The 17,160-nt window shown below is 42.9% G+C and overlaps 1 protein-coding gene across 2 annotated transcripts in view; it reads right to left on the bottom strand.

Moving 5' to 3' along the window:
- The window catches only part of DOCK11 (dedicator of cytokinesis 11), a 190,907-nt gene that overhangs the window by 118,118 nt on the left and 55,629 nt on the right, over positions 1–17,160 (bottom strand). For both annotated transcript variants that reach the window (XM_045995226.1, XM_045995227.1), the window contains exons 7-11: positions 8,593–8,727; positions 5,692–5,869; positions 5,171–5,250; positions 3,684–3,767; positions 133–273 (exon numbers count right to left, since the gene is read on the bottom strand). In XM_045995226.1, the coding sequence (XP_045851182.1) occupies positions 133–273; positions 3,684–3,767; positions 5,171–5,250; positions 5,692–5,869; positions 8,593–8,727 (618 nt within the window). The remainder of the gene's footprint in view (positions 1–132; positions 274–3,683; positions 3,768–5,170; positions 5,251–5,691; positions 5,870–8,592; positions 8,728–17,160) is intronic.

Raw genomic sequence — 17,160 nt, 5'->3', positions numbered from 1 at the left:
TGTCAAATTTATCACAGTACATAGCTATGGAATTTTCATCCCGTAAATTACTTCCAGTGATTAAAAAAAAAAAAAAAAGCAAAGTGTTTCCTTAATGCACTGGTTTAAGGTGGAAGGAAAAGTCATACATACATTTGTAGGTGGTCCTTTTACGTTGTCTCCAACTTGACCCAAGATATTGAAAGTTAAATCATGGCAATTCACCAGGAAACGTTTATTGCACTTTTCCTCAAATGGCTTTATATCAGGTTCAATTCCTGAAAAGTCCAACCTCTACAAAACAGATGATAATAAATCATTTCAAAAAAACAGGACTCATATTAATATAGATCTATAAGTAAAAACTGCAGAATCCTACGGTTTCTCTACCCACTCTTTGTCTGAACCCTTTTTTTCATTCAATAGGTTTTTCTAGAGCTCTCATACCAAAGTTCAAACACTGACAGAGAAATCCTAGAGGGAAATGATAAGACTCTGCTCTAAAGCACAGGAAGAGTCACAAGTCTGTATGTACCCTGGCCTACAAAGCCTTATATGACAGAAGTCCCTACCCCCCTCGGCTCCTCTGACCTCATCTCCCACAACCGCTGCCTCCCCTCCACCCCCACTCTCTGTTCCAGCCACACTGGCCTCCTCAGTTCTTTCTCCAGCATACTAAGTACACTCCCACCTCAGGGCCTTTGCATTTGCGGTCTGGCAGACAGACGCATGGCTCACTCCCTCATTTCATTCACGTCTCCTTATCAACTGGCATTTCCACAGAGACCTTCCTTAACTCCCTAAGGGGACTGCACACTTTGACAGTCTATACTCCCTTTCCTTGATTTAAGTCTTCTGACATGACTTTTTCATATGTCCTTAGTTGTTATCAGTCTTCCCCACAAAATACATATTCCAGTATGGCGGAGATGGTGTCTTCTGTGAGGTCTACGGGAGGCAAAATGGCCATGAATGGAGACAATAGAGGCATGAAGAATAACATGATGGTCTCTAACTTAGACAATTCGACTGTGGTGTCACGAACTCGGTTGCGAGGTAACATAGAATGGCAGATATGGGGGAGGAGGAGTGGAGAGGGTGAGCTTCATTTGCGAGGTGTCCAGTTTGAGGTGGACTATGTGGCTGGGAAAATCTGGGTTGGGGATCTGAATTAGGGAGTCAGTGGCAGCTAGACCCTGGGGACCACCTACATTTCAATGATGTACTGAGGGGGACACGTCTGCTTCGAAAAGGGATAAACACTGAGCTCAGCTTCTAACAGAGCTGGGGTATGCCCTGACTGCCCCAGAGATGTATTTGTATAATTATTAGTATTTCAAAAAAGGGTTTTTTTAAGTTTTAAAAACGGATATTAGGAGTCAAGGATTCCTCTCAGCCGGGGAGGAATCTGTCCCTCCTCAAAGAAACTTCGAGAATCCTCCTCCTCAGCTCACACAGTTCAGGCAATCTGAGTTCCTCCATTCCTTCTGGGTAGCTGAACACATTTTAAGTTCTGCTCACAAATGGGAGGAAAAGCATACATTGTGGGAACACTTACTACACTTTAAGACCCGCGACGAGGGAGGCGGGAAATGATTGGGTGAATCCGAATAGAATATACGGCCAATATGGAAAACTCAAGCCGAGAAACACAAGAATTTTTCTCAACTGCCTAAGTAATCCGCGTCAAAACAGGTACTGTGCCGGAAGAGCCTTGGATAATTACGCCGTTCTGACCTAGCCTGCGCTGCTGACAAAATCCTCCTTACAGGCGCCTAAGTACAATATTCGTACCTGAACACGCCATCGCCCCCCACCTCCAGAGTCTATTTATCTGTAAACCGAATACAAATGTGTGGGACTAGACAGCTCCCTCTTCAGCTGGCAGAGGCCAGTCATTGCCATGGAGATCAATTCTAATTTCCGCCCATTTATCTGCTCTCCCTTCTATCTCATTCGGACAGTGGAATGTGAAGAGAAATGGAACTAAACCACCCCAGCCCCCAAATCCTTTCCCTTCTGAGGCCCGTGAGTCCCAATGCTGGGACGCCGGGCTTTCCCCAGGAGTCCCGAGCCGGAGCCATCTCCTTTGGTCAGCTGGTGTTTCCTGATTCTCGAAGGTCCGTGGTAGCAAGATCTCTCTCTAAACATCGTTCTGTGGTCAAAAGAGAAAGCTGATATCCTAGGAGGGCACCTCACCTAGAAAAGACGCTCAACGCATACAGCACGAATTTCTCTGCCAGGGCAGTGCCTTCCAGAATCAACATTACATTCAACCATTCCGTGCTTTAAAGTTTCATCAGAGCTCTGAATTCCTCACTGGCTGTCGTAGCTCTCTGATAAGTGATGCTATGTTTGAGTTCAGTTCCATGACCACAAAAACACTGTACCACAAATTTTTTAAAGACACTGGATTGAGTTTCAACCACAGTCAATCGGCTTCTTTGTATACAGTGAAAGAGCCTGACATGTCCAATTAGAGTCCAATCACGGAGGGGTTTGGGGGTGGGGGGGTGCGGGGGTTGGTTCTATAAAAGGCTCAGACTTCTCAGACTTGCCTGGAACAGGCAACTTTCTGAATGAGTGTCTTAGAACTAATGCTCTCAAGACCAGCTGTACTTTTTTTTTTTTTAAATCACCTAACTTATAAAAACAGTATCATACTGCTATGGAAAAAAGTAGGACATGAAACTTTGTTAAAAATATTTTCCCCCAAATAATTTTATTTTCTTGTGTGGTATTTTTATTAAGGAAAAATGTCTGCATTATATATAGACTATATACTTTTCCCATTTCAAAAAAAAAAAACTTAATTAGAAAACCACTGGAAGCAGAAAGAAACGATAAAATCAGTCTTCCCCCAATTACATTTTTACAATCTATTTTCACTGAGAAAAAAAAAACTATTAATGCATGTATAATGCACGCTTTTCTATTTCCAAAAAAAAAAAAAAAAGACTCCAAATTTTCATTACAAATCTCATGGAGGAAAAAAGTGAAAAAAATTTCACCTTTCCCCAAATAATTTCATTTTTCTCGTGAAACATGCTCAGAAAAACAGGCATAAGGCATAAGACTTACATACAGTTGAATTTCTCCATTTAAACAAATTAGTAATTCAATCAGAAAATACAGAATTAAATATGAACCACATTGATCTTAGCACAAAGAGGGCCTCACTCTCCCGAAAGAGGGTGAGACACACAAATGAACGTAAGCCTGCACTTCCCGGCACCACTTTCCACTGAAAGTGGGACTGAGCCGGACACGAACATTAACCCAGTTCCGAGGCCTCCCTCAGAAGTAGAAAATAAACCACACCCCTCCTGTGACTGGGTCTTCTCCATACTGCAGATGTCCGCTGCTACTAGACTGTGCTGGTACTTAACGGGTTAAAAGAGCAGGAACCATCTTTAAATGTTCTCTTGTTTATTTCTTTACAGGAGACCAGGTGACAAGAGATACAGGGAATGGAGGGGAAAAAACAAAACAAAACAATGTGTATTCAGTCCTAAACCATTTGCACCTGTGCCGGTCTCTTGCCTGACGTCAGTTAAGCTACCTGTTCGAAGTGAACACGACAAATAGAAAGCAACAGGTATTGCCCAGCGCTACAGAAATCAGCGATTTCCACATTTCTCAGAGGTTGTTTATCTAAATAAGCGACAATTCTCTGGTTATTTAAAGAGATGTGTCATTAATACCTGGACCTCCGAATCAAAAGAAAAGAGATTCTGTCTTCCGTCTCCTCTACTGAGTTTGTTCAGCTGTTCAGTTTCTCTGCCATACTAAAATTAAAAACAGACACACCAAGCATTACTTCGTTTCCTTCAAAAGAGTCCTAAATAACATTTAAATAACTAGCTCGTGCAGGGCGCCTGGCCGGCTTAGTCAGCAGAGCATGTGACTCTTAATCTCAGGGTTGTGAGTTCAAGTCCCACCCTGGGTGTGAAAATTACTTAAAAATAAAAGGTATCTCATCTGGAAAACTACCATTGGACAGATCTTCAGAAATACACTATTCCCCCTCTCCATTTACTTGAGATGGATAAAAAATGACGCTTGCTAGGTGAGAGTCACTATCACTAGGACCCATGATAAGCTACAGACCAGGTTCTTAACACTTTCTATGTGTCTCTCCTAACAACAAGAATATTGCTTGGGCCATAGTAGTACAAGAAAGAATCCAAGAGATTTGAATGCAAAAGAAAAATAAATGACAAAACACTGTGTCTTCCATCACTAGGGTGCCAGTCATGAGATATTATACATAATTCTAATTCCATCGCTTTAGGAAAAACACAGTGGGCTGTACAGCCTGGAACAGGAATGTCGAAGACTCAGAAAGGATACGTTAACATGTACTAAATCACACAAAACCTAGATCGCGGGATGGTGAATGTGTTCCTAAGTTTTGGAAAACAACCGTGAAGTGTAATTTTTTGGTTAAGAGAAGGATAAATTTAAAGTAAAAAAAAAATTTTTTTTACTTTATTTAAAGTAGAAAAAAATAACTTCTAAGCTTGTGTAACTTAGTAGTCTAGGAAGAAGAACAAAGTAAAAAAATATAAATAGGTTTAATGAGCTATTTAAACGAATAAATGAGTTATAACCTATTCTACTATAGTATGGAGTCCACATAGTAAAATATATAAACTACTAACATAGGTATGATAATGGCCTCTACGCTTTCTAAATTAGCTCATTTCAAACTCCAAAGAGCAGAGTAGCAGTAATTAACACAAACGATGTCCGATCACCAAAATCTTTATCTGATGAAATTATTCATATATGTATTTGTATGGATTTACATATAGACAGACTATGTGATTTTCATATGAAGTTAACATATGCAAATCATTAGATTGAATATCCTATTTGATTTATATCAGTATCCCCTTGAACAAAGAATATTTATCTTATGAATGACATATAGTAATTATGCTGCGTAAGAAGGAACATCAGTAACGTCACAAAAATATAGAAGTACCTCCCAGTATCTAGAGAAAAAAAATAATAAGGTCCACCTCTAAGAGCATAACTTTTCTCTTACCATCTCTACCTGTTTCACTAATTTTCTGTGGTTTTTAACTTCGAAATGACATTGCCAAATGGACTCCAGTGTTTAAACTTTAAGAGCCAATCCTGCAGTTGTCTCAGCTGAAAACAAGTTTGCATAAGAAAGACATACCTTCATCAGCTCTGGATGCATGCTCCTTTCCAAACTGGCCATGATGTTCTCGGCTTTTCCTTGGCTGCTAGTTTCATCTTCTGCAGATTCATTAAAAGCAGATGTTCCAAACTATGCAGACCATTACTAATCACCTAAGAGGAACAGACTAACTATCTCTCCCACCCCATCCTCTCCTGCTAGATTTACTGCAAAGAATTCTGATTATGAAAGCACAGGGAAAACCTTAATGGACTTTTGACAATCTGCCATGAATTCCCTATCCATTTTAGTCTGGTTATATTTCATGTGTCAGAACCCTAGGCAGCATCAACTCTTACCAAAAAAAAAATAATAATAATAATAATAATAATAATAAAAGAAAATCTATCAACCTCCATAGTTATTTCTAATGAGGAAGTAGGTTCAACCTCCAAGATTAAGAGTTCTGGACCCACCCTATGCAAAGGACATTCCCACGGATTAAAGATAAGAGCTTTTAAGAGCTTTACCTCAATAATGAACCATTTAAAAATTCTGACCTTGGGTTGTTTCTACCGGCTCCTTTTTCTCTTGCACTAAACTGTCAGTATTGATCTGAATAATCTTCTTCAAAGTTAGCAACCATTCCTCCATTTCCTGCTCGGTTTCAGCAGCTAGATAATGGCTATACTTATCCAGCATCTTCAGTTCAAATGCATGACGGCGCATTTTGGGGCACTAGAGGAAAAAAAAGAAAAAGCGTGTGTTCGGTTAGTCTAGTTAGCCTTTCCATATTAGACTCCACTCGTTTATTTATTTTTACCTCGGCTCAGCACATACGTACATGAGAGTCAGTACTCTCATGGAAGAATTGCTTCTTTCAACAAGAAAGAGAAACTTCCAGACGATGAAGGACCCTGTCAAACATACCTTTTATATTCCCCCTCACTACTGGGCAAAGTGGTCTGTGCACAAAGTTGGCATGAGGTACTACCCGCTGACCAAGTATTACCAGGTAAGGCCCTTTCCCATCCTCCATATCTAGAGAATCCCACTGCCACTGTAAAAATCAGCAAACGTTTGCAACTATTTCTGCCCTGCTGCAAGTTTGTCTTGCATATTTATAGATTTCCAAACTCAGCCCTTGAAAAGAAGCTCCAATGGGATTTGAAATAAACCTGGTATTTGTTTCGTATCGCACCATAAAACGCACTACCGATACCAAGTTCACGGTCCCCTGTGTGATGTGAAGCACATCAGATTAGCATAAAAAAGGACTAGAGCTGGTTCACGTGAAGTGGCAGCTCTCGGTAAAAAACACGGACATGATCTGTGCCCAACGCTAGTGCAGAAGGAAAACAAAAGCCTCCTCCTTTGCTCAAACATGATGACGTCCTCTCTTGTACTACCACCTTGTCTGTTGTGCCAAAAGAAATGACACACCCTCCCCGCTCCCAAACACCTCAGCATTAATTTCAAGAAAGGCTTGCGAATCCGTAACTTCCCGCTACGCGGCCATCATTCAAGAAGGAACCAAAGAAGTGCCCCCTTCTCATCTTCAAAGTAGGTAAAGGATGAAATTAAATGGCTGTAGTAAGTCCTCAAGATCCATAGATTTGAAAATATTTGGGAGGAGGAATCAGAAATAGATGGAGAAAGCAGAGGCTGGGAACACTAGAAAGGAAGGGCAATCTGGACTAGAGCTACTTGAGAAAAACTGGGAATCGTGTGCCTTCTTTCTTCCAGTACGCTAAGAAGGCTGTTTTATATATATGTATTTATTTATAGAAATACTTGTATATTTTTTATATTTTACATATAAATTTTTATGTTTCGTATATATTTATATATATTTATACATTATATTTATATAATAAATAATTTATAGTATACATTTATATATATACATGTACCTTTTAGTCACATAGATCTTTTTTAAGTGTTTTTTATTTTTATTATTTTTTTAAGACTTTATTTATTCATTTGACAGAGAGAGAGATCACAAGTAGGCAGAGAGGCAGGCAGAGAGAGAGGAGGAAGCAGGCTCCCCGCTGAGCAGAGAGCCCGATATGGGGCTCGATCCCAGGACCCTGAGATCATGACCTGAGCCGAAGGCAGAGGCTTAACCCACTGAGCCACCCAGGTGCCCCTTAAGTGTTTTTTATTTGATCCACACGACAATCTCATTTGAGTGGGATTAATAATAAGTGGGATTCCGTAGGATTAAAAATAAGATTCAGGCAGGACAAGGGCCCTGAACCAGCACCTCCCACCTCCCCCACAGCTAGGCATTCCTTCAAGTCAGCCCCCACCCAGGCTCTGTAGTAATGGCTCCATCTCTCAGCCAATCAACTTCTTATTTAGATCATCTCTCTGCCCTACCTCCCACTGTCTCTGTCCACGCCCCCTCACTAATTCACATCCGCGAATATTTATCCAGCCGCTCCTGGGTGCACAACACTGCCAGTTATTACAGGGGGACATGGACAAGAGTAAGACATGGCCCCCAGAATCCCTGAAGGAATATGCAGAATGAACCACAAATTGGAGTATGATTTCGGGTCTAGGACCAAGGAAAAAGCAAAGTGGTGCACAGGGGAGGCGGGGCTCCCTTCCTTGCGGTGGTCATGAGGGTTAAGAGAGAAACAGAAAACATCTCATGGTCTAAGAGCCATCTGAATGGAGTCTTGAAAGATAAGGTTGAAAAGGGAACAGAAGGAGAAAGTGTGCGCCAAGCAGAGGAACAAGTGGAAGAAAAGCAAATACCCGTGGAGCGGTTAGAGCACAGTGTTTTTGAGGTTTGGGGACATACGGTTAGAAGGGAGGCTGAGGGCAGGTCATGGCAAGAGCTTTAGCTCTCCCTCTGTGAGACGATACATCAAGAGCCAAAAAAGTTTTAAGGAGACAAGTGAAGGACCCCATCTCTGTCTTCCGAGGATGGACTACAGCAAGACAACAAAGCAGAGGGCAGGAAGGCAAGCCTCTAGGCGGAAGAGGACAAAGAAAGAACCAGAAGGGCAGTACGAGTGGAAACAAGATAAGAGATCAAGAAGCACTTTGGAGGAGCGCCTGGGTGGCTCAGTGGGTTAAGCGTCTGCCTTTGGCTCAGGTCATGATCTCAGGGTCCTGGGAAGGAGCCAGCTATAGGGCTCTGTGCTCAGCAGGGAGTCTGCTCCCCACCCCCACTCTCTCTGCCTGCCTCTCTGCCTACTTGTGATCTCTGTCTGTTAAATAAATAAAAAAAAAAGCACTTTGGAGTCAGCTTCCAAAGGCCTGAGAAAACACTTGAATTCTCACACAGAGTGAGAATAGGGCAGTGAAGAGGATTCTAAGTTTCCTAGTATAAATGTTTTGGTGGATGGAGATGCCATTGACCATGACAGAAAAATGCGAAGGTTCTTAACAGTTGATCAATAACTCCCTTCAAGAAAGATAAGAAAAGGCGACTTCGATAGCCCTACCTGAACAACGTCAATGCAGGCGTCCAAGTAGATACAACCTTTAGACTCTTTGGAATTCTTTTCGTCTTTGTAGGAGTTGAGAATGTATGAACCGTCAGGAAGCTGAGTCAAGTAAAAATACCGTCTCTTGAATACCTACGGGGAAAGATCGGCAATGATACATTTGTCTGAACATTTAAACAACTTCTTTGCACAAAAAACCTTCAAGGGCTTGCCCTAGCCATTATATCTGGACAATCTCCGCACACCTCTGAGAGGTCATTAGGAATTACAATTAGCTTCACTTTTTTTAAGACGAAAAGTTTGAAGTCAAGTGATTTCCCCTCAGTTAATCTACAGAAGACGACATTTTTAACACTTTGAAGTTGAGAAAGCATTTCTGTATCCGAACCACGGTCCGTTTCACGATGGCGTCCTTTTCCCATTTAACTGCAAAACCATGACTGGATTCTTAGCGTTTCATTCACATCACCGCGACTCCAAGTATAACTAGAAAAATGTTTTAAACATTTGAAAAAAAGGAAAACTATACAGCTAAAAATCAAATTAAAAGTCTCTCTCTCTATATATATATATACTCATACCCCCCAACATATATACTCACCTCACCTATCTTGTCCCACAGCCGCACTTCTGGAACTCCAGCTAATAACGCACTCCCCGGGAAACACTGAGAGTCACTGGTTGCCTCCCCGTTGTCACTGAGTACCCCAAATGCTGAGATTTGAGTCAATAAGCCCACCGGGCTTGTGCCTCCATTTGAAATCGGGCATTCACAACAGTTAAGGAGGAGCCTGTGGCTAAGGCTCACAGCGAAACCCACAGGAAGGGGGGAAAGGAGGAAGACAGTTGGATTCATTCATGCTAGCCATCTAAGGTCCCCTAGAAAGTCTCAGATTGATCAAAGACACTAAAAGGGGGATCTGGAGCTCTCTGATGAGCCTATGTTTCTCTTAATAAGCCACAGACCGGGGGGCTCCTGGGTGGCTCAGTCGGTTAAGCATCTGCCTTCAGCTCAGGTCATGATCCTGGAATCGAGCCCCGTGTCGGGCTCCCTGCTCAGCGAGGAGTCTGCTTCTCCCTCTGCCTCTCCCTCCCTGCCCCTGCTCATGCTCTCTCTCTCTCTCAAATAAAAAAGTAAAATCTTGGAGGAAAAAAACAAGCCACAGACTGCAGACTGTGTCAAGCATCTGTTATAGTAAAATACCCCTAGATAATGGATCTAAAATCATTTCAGGGTGGGAATGGAAAAGGACCAGGACACAGGCTCTGGGTGATGACTGGGCAAGCACGTTCCTACACATCTTGTCTTATAGAAGTTGGCTTTAAGATTGAAGCTTACCACTTTCAATCACCCATCTGAGTATCCAGTATGATCTCAGACTATTTTAAGAACTTCAGTTAGGGAAAGGATACTATTCGTCAAGTTCATTCTTGAAAATGACTTAATTGCTGGCAAAGAAGCTGAAATAGCGACAATCTATTTTTCCCATAGCATGAATAAGCAAAATGTATCACACGTTAAGCATTTCTTTTTAGGAAAACCAGGAAAGAGAAAGAATATGCTTGTAGGTATTTTCGACTTGTTGAAATATCACCGATTTTGGAATGAAAGACAAAAATATACCAGCGTGAGGAACACCCCAACAGGTTAGACCGGTAAATGCTACAGCTCCTGTTTCAGGGAGTGGTCGTGTGGGTTTGTACGGTACCAACAGAAAGGAGTCCAAACAGAAAAGATTGCTTTGTTTTGGGATGTCAACTGAGTCAATACTCCTACGCGGGTACAGAAAATGCGTGTGGTCCCACGAGATGAGAATACATACTCCTCGTTATTGATTCACCCACATTTAAGTTTCCCGGAGCTGTAACTAAAGAAATCTAGATTCATGTACAAGGAAAGTGTTAATCATAGTGCTGAGTGCACACACACACACACACACACAAATGCACAAAAACATACACACAGTTGACTCTTGGACAGCATGGGTTTGAACTGCTCAAGTCCACTTACGCATGGATTTTTTAAAAAATACATTTGGGCGCCTGGGTGGCTCAGCGGATTGATGCCTCTGCCTTTGGCTCGGTTCGTTAACCCCGGGATCCTGGAATAGAGCCCCATATAGGGCTCTCTGCTCAGCGGGGAGCCTGCTTCCCTTCCTCTCTCTCTGCCTGCCTCTCTGCCTGCTTGGGATCTCTGTCTGTCAAATAAATAAATAAAATCTTTAAAAAAATACATTTTTATAGTACTGTAACCATATTTTCTCCTTCTTACTTATGACTTTTTTAAAGACTTTTGTTTATTTGAGAGAGAGAGAGCATGGGCAGGGCGGGGAAGGGTGAGGGGAGCAGAGGGAGAGGGAGAATCAGACTCCCTGCAGAGCAGTGAGCCCAAGGATGGGCTCGATCCCAGTACCGAGATCATGACCTGAGCCAAAGGCAGATGCCTAACGGACTGAGCCACCCAGGTGCCCCTCCTTATGGCTTTCTTAATAACATTTTCTTTTCTGTGGCTTACCTTATTGCAAGAATCATAGTACATCACATATACAACATACAAAATATGTGTTAAGTGGCTGTTTTAATGTTATCCATAAGACTTCCAGTCAACAGGTTATTAGCAGTTAAGTTTGGGGGGACGTCAGAACTTATATACGTATTTTCAGCTGCACAGGGAGTCAGTGCCCCTAAACCCCCACATTGTTCAAAGATCAACCATATACATTTGCTTGTTTTTGTGACAGTGGTTCACGTGTTATTTAAATGATGAGACCAGATGGCCTAAAATTACATACTGTGCGCAAACACACAAAACTCCCCCTTTTGAAAGTTATTACAGTAATTGTGCAGGGCAAAAATTCAGATACATTTTCCAGGCAAAAATTACAACCAATTTGAATCTGACCTGGGACCAAATCTAAAATTCAAGCCGGAGCCACTTGCCGAGCCCAGAGCCAGCAACAAAGAGAGTAGCAGAAGAACGCGCAACACGGAGCAAAACATTTGTGACGCAGAGCCCAATTTGAGTCTGTGAAATTTTTTTCCTGTACAGCTGCCTCACCAAGCAAAGATGTTCCGTGACAGCCGCCACTTCCAATATTAGCAAAGAACATCATTACAATAGAGAGGGAAAGGGATCTGAAATGACAGTAAATCGCTTCCTGTAACATTGCAATTATGTCAAAATGGGACGCTGAGGTGGGTAGCTCATGAATCTGGGGCAGAAAGCAGATGCTGAAAGTCACACGATCTGGATTCCTGTCCAGCACTGCCGCCCACCAGCAGGGAAGCTGTCTTCAAGACCCTGCTTCTCCGTTCCCTCACTAGTAAAATGGGATTGGGCCAGACGATCTGTGAGATCCTTTTTTTCATGATCTACAAAGAATTGTACTAAAATTGAACAGATAACATGACAGCCTTCCAGGCTAAGGGGCACCCTCCCCAAACAACTTCTTCCAGGCTTGAAACACCATTTGTTCAGGTAAGGACTTTTAAATCATTTCCATAGAAATCAGACTCAGCCCCTACGACAGAACTGTAAGTTCGCTTCTCAGTCTAATGGTCTAGGATATTCACTGGGTTCCATCTTCTGGGAAGCTGCAAATACTGACTACATAGAACCGCGGTAATTACTCCGCATCATACCTCTCATCTCGAAGGCCTCGAGTCCTTCGTAATCAACAGCTAATTCTTCTAATGTCACCGGAGTTAAGTATCATTAAGTATCATTTTACTTAACAGCAAACTGAGAGACCAAGAGCTCACTCAAGTTCACACAGGAAAGTCAAGGACAGAATGAGAATCAGAATTCGATGAGGAAGAAAAAGAGAATCCTGCCCAAACGTTCCAATGGCTTCCTACCTAAAACCACAAAGCCTCACCATAGCCTAAGACGGTGTACCTGTGTGGCCTCAGCTTACCTCTTGGACTTTCTTTCTTTCTTTCTTCTTTTAAGATTTTATTTATTGAGGGGCGCCTGGGTGGCTCAGTGGTTTAAGCCGCTGCCTTCAGCTCAGGTCATGATCTCAGGGTTCTGGGATCGAGTCCCACATCGGGCTCTCTGCTCGGCAGGGAGCCTGCTTCCCTCTTTCTCTCTCTGACTGCCTCTCTGCCTACTTGTGATCTCTCTCTGTCAAAATAAATAAATAAAATCTTTAAAAAAAAAAAAAAGATTTTATTTATTGATTTGAGAGTGAGAGAGAGCACAAGCAGGGGGAGCAGCAAGCAGAAGGAAAGGGAGAGGCAGACTCCATGATGAGCAGGGAGCCCAATATGGGGCTCGATCCCAGGACTTTGGGATCATGACCTGAGCCAAAGGCTGATGCTTAACCAACTGAGCCACCCAGGTGCCTCTCTTGGACTTGATTTCTTATCATCCTAGTCCAGCTACCCTGGCTTACCAGCTGCTCTGCAAACACCCCAAGAAAGCGGCTATGGGAGACTTTCTGTTTCCTTGGCCTGGAATCCTCTTCCTCCACGTATGGACGATGGTTCACTCTCTTAGTGCTCTCAGATCTTTGCGGAAATCTCACCTCTTCTGAGAGGGCTTCTGTGACCACCCTGCCCTCCCTCCCAGCACACTATCATATCTTTTTCATATGGTGTTCACTATCCAAATATAACTCAACCATCTATTTATTTGCTGTCTGTCTCTTTTAAGACTGTCAAGGTCCTTGTCTCACCCAATACCATATCCCCAGTCCCTACAATAGCGCCTGGACTCAGTAAAATTTGGCAAGATAAATGATGTCTGGACGAATAATTCATTCTTCAGTTCAAATTCCCCAGTGGTTCCAACCAATAGAATGGGATTTCTCTGTAATGTCCATATTCCTCCTCCTCCTCCTCCCCTTTATTATTTTTCCTAGATGGCGGACACAGCTGAAAACTCCCCCACCTGACTCGATGAGAAGCATGGACCCTGATGAGTGGCCTACTCAGACCACCCAGAAGAATAAAACTGAGAGGGAGCGAAAGGAGGTCATTCTCAGGGATCAGGTCCTGCCAAGTCTCCTTAAAACCCTGAGCTGCCTGGATGACAACCTTTTAAATATTGACCACATGACCCCTTCTGGAGCAAGAACAAAGGCTTTCTGTCACTCAGCTGAATCAAAGTTGGAAGGCGGGCAAGTTTGAGCACCAAGTAGCCGCAAATTAGGAGAGCCTTTTATCATCTGATAGAACAAATCTCAAGAGGGTTCACTTATGTGTGTTACCAAGAGGGTAAGTATTCACTGCTAAGTTACACGAACCGTGGGCCCCGGGAAAGAACGCTCTGCGGGATTTCACAGAAGTAGGCAGGCAAAGTAGGTGGGCCGGGGGCAAGGAAGGATGGGGCAGGAGAAATTTACTTGACTCACGTCTCAGAGCAGAAAATAAGAGGCAGCAAGGGAAAGGAGAAAGAGAACAAGAGACGTTCTGGGTCTCAGAGCTGTTCCAAGCAAATATGAAAGAAATAATAGAGAAGAAAGCCCCGGGTCTTATCAGAAAAGCAAGTTGCAGTTAATTATACCAGAATGTCAAGAACGTCATCCTGCTGAAGAACCCCTACCAGTGCGTTGGCAACCTAATCTATCACTCATCTCTCTTCACCATATCGTTTTACAGTCTTACCAAGTTTTAATAAATCACACAGGTTTACTTTCTGGGAAATTGGTTAAAAAGCAAATAGTTTGTTTTTTTTTTTTGTTTTTTGTTTTTTTCCATTTTATTTTTTCAGCGTAACAGTATTCATTCTTTTTGCACAACACCCAGTGCTCCATGCAAAGCAAATAGCTTTTTTATCTTTTCTTTTCTTTTTTTTTTTTTTTTTTGAGAGAGAGCATGGCAGAGGGGGCGGGGGACAGGGAGAGAACCCTAAGCAGGCTCCACACCCAGCATGGAGCCCAATGTGGGGAGCCCAATGCAGGGCTCAACCTCATGACCATGAGATCATGACCTGAGCCGAAACCCAGAGTTGGATACTTCACCGACCGAGCCACTTGGCTGTCCCTCAAAGAGCTTTTCTTAAATAACTCCACCATATGTGGGCACTGGAGATTTTTAAATTATTTAGTTTGGAGCAAATTCTAGAAGGAAAGGTCTACAATCCGCCTTTCTCATTATGACAGACGATCTTCTCAGCTAGCTTTATCTCAGCACATCATGGCTCTGCTCAAATTTTCAGTGACCCGCCCTCACCCACGTGGCAGGGCTCACATGACCAATCCCACCTTCGAGGCGCTCCCACAATCCTACAAATAATATAAGATAATACAAATGGCTGACATCCGTGGAGTGGTTACTAATACCGTCCAGTCCCTGGCTTTCCTCACACCATACCATTTAATCCTCATAATGACCTCATATGGTGATGACTATTGTCATCTCCGTGTGATAGAGGAGAAACTGAGGTGCAGGGAGATAAGGATGGACCAAACAAAATTTCTTCTCCTATGACTACCCAACTTCATCTACACACCTCCCGCCCCGTACATACCTGCTTCTAACACAAACCTCCTGATTTTCTCCCGTGGAGGCCCTACCTCCTTCAAGAAGCCTTCTCTGACCTCAGATCACAGTGACCTGGACTCATTACAGCACTTGGTCTCAAACCACCTTTAAACAGTATACTAGTTTTTTAAGTAAACTATACGCCCAACATAGGGTTCGAACTCACAGCCACGCAATGGCGAGTCACATGCTCTACCGACTCAGCCAGCCAGGTGCCCCTAAACCATTTTTATTTTGTGTCCCATCTCCCCAAAGAGGTTTTAAGTTCTACATGGGAAACTTCTCCCTACCCTTTGCAATACTAACACCTTGAGTTAATAAGATACTCAGTACATATTTGGTGATGAATTCATTGATTCCTCATAGCGTCTGGCACTAGAGGGCATCCTCTAATAAATGGTTTTCAACAGTCACCAATGAATGAGGAAAAACTCAACATAAAAAACAAGTCAGGGGGTCTGGCTGGCTCAGTTGGTGAAGCGCCCAACTCTTGATCTCAGCTCAGGTCTTGATCTCGGGGTCATGAGTTCAAGCCCTGTGTTGGGCTACACGGTGGGCATGGGGTCCACTTAAATAAAAAAAACAGATAAAAAATAAAAACAAATTCATGAGAAATCCCTTATCCTTAAAATGACTATAATCTGTTTGTTAGCTGGGAGAGACAGTCTGGTAGACTTGAGAACACAATGCACTAACCAAAAAACAACATTTAAAAAATTTCTCTTCCTTTTGTTCCAATAAACATAATGACCTTGGCCTCCCCAGCAATTATTTTAATACTGTATGTGCTTTCCTAGGTAAAATTCCTTGATTTGTTGTTCTCCCAACACAGAAGGGAAAAAAACCCTCCCGTAACAGTCAAAAGAATAAGTGAGGACTGTTTGACTCTGGGTATATATAACAAGTGGGAGGGGGCAGGCGAAGCGAGTCATACATCAAGCAGTTGAACTTACAACCCCGATAACATACCAAGACACTTCAACGTTTAATTGCTGGGAATGGGGAGGAGGAAGCTAGAGGAATGTGACCCAATGGAGCCAAGAAGAGGCATAAAGGTGGGTGTCCCAGGGGTTGGCCAAGAATCTGCAACAGACTTTTTTTTTTTTAAATGAAAAACCACCCTCAAGATCAGACTTTTCCTTATTCCATAGATCATTATATCCCTTAGGAAAACTAGCTCTAAGCTCCAGGGGAAGGTCAAATCCAATATCTTAGCTATGTCATTTGCATTCAATTTCTTCACCGAGGTGGGAAAAGAGTCAAAGAAAAAAAGCAGAGCTTCCCAGCAGCTACTTGAGAGATAATGAAAATGGACAGGTTTCTGTCAAGATGGGTGTTTCGGTCTAAGGGATCATTTATTCTCTAGGAGATCTTAAACTTGCTCTCTAAAACTTTCCCAGGAATTGCAGACCAGCAAAGGGATGGGTTCTCATTAACTAGAAAAGTACAAATGGGGGAAATTAATCACCTATGACAAGGCTTGCCCTGTTCTAACACGAACACCGAGAACAAAGCAAATCATAAGCTCGGGGTACGACAGTCACTGCGGACAGACGATGGGACAAGGGCTGCACGACGCCAGCATCTCCTCGGCAAGAGGAAGTGTCCAGCCACTGAAAAGCGTGACTTGGTCATTAATGCACATCATTGCCAGCTCTCCCGGAGCCTGGGTTCCTCACGACCAATTTCCCAGCCAACCACGGAGAGGCTTGGCCAGCACCTCCGGGGATATCGTGATGATGGCAGAAAATGATGCAGGCTTATCTCTTAAACACTGACCGGAGTTGGTGGAAAGGCATGTATGGGCAAAAGTGCGAATTTTTATTCCGCAAACGTGGGCGCTTGTCATCTTCCCGTATGAAGAAATCAACTTAGCCCCTTCACCCTAGAGCCCATCACTATCAACTTGAATGTTCCTGCAAAACTGTCTGGCAGCTAGCGAGGGAGGATTCGCTTTCTAAAGCAGCCTATACGTGAATTACTGTGGCTACATTATTTATGTCACATTACAGATCACGTGTTTGCTTTCTCCAAAGACTTGATGAAGTAGGAGTCTTCTGTTTCCCTTTTAGCTAT

The sequence above is a fragment of the Meles meles genome, chromosome X (genome assembly GCF_922984935.1).
Source record: "Meles meles chromosome X, mMelMel3.1 paternal haplotype, whole genome shotgun sequence".
In the NCBI taxonomy this organism is placed as follows: domain Eukaryota; kingdom Metazoa; phylum Chordata; class Mammalia; order Carnivora; family Mustelidae; genus Meles; species Meles meles.
This window is presented reverse-complemented; position numbering and strand designations above follow the sequence as displayed.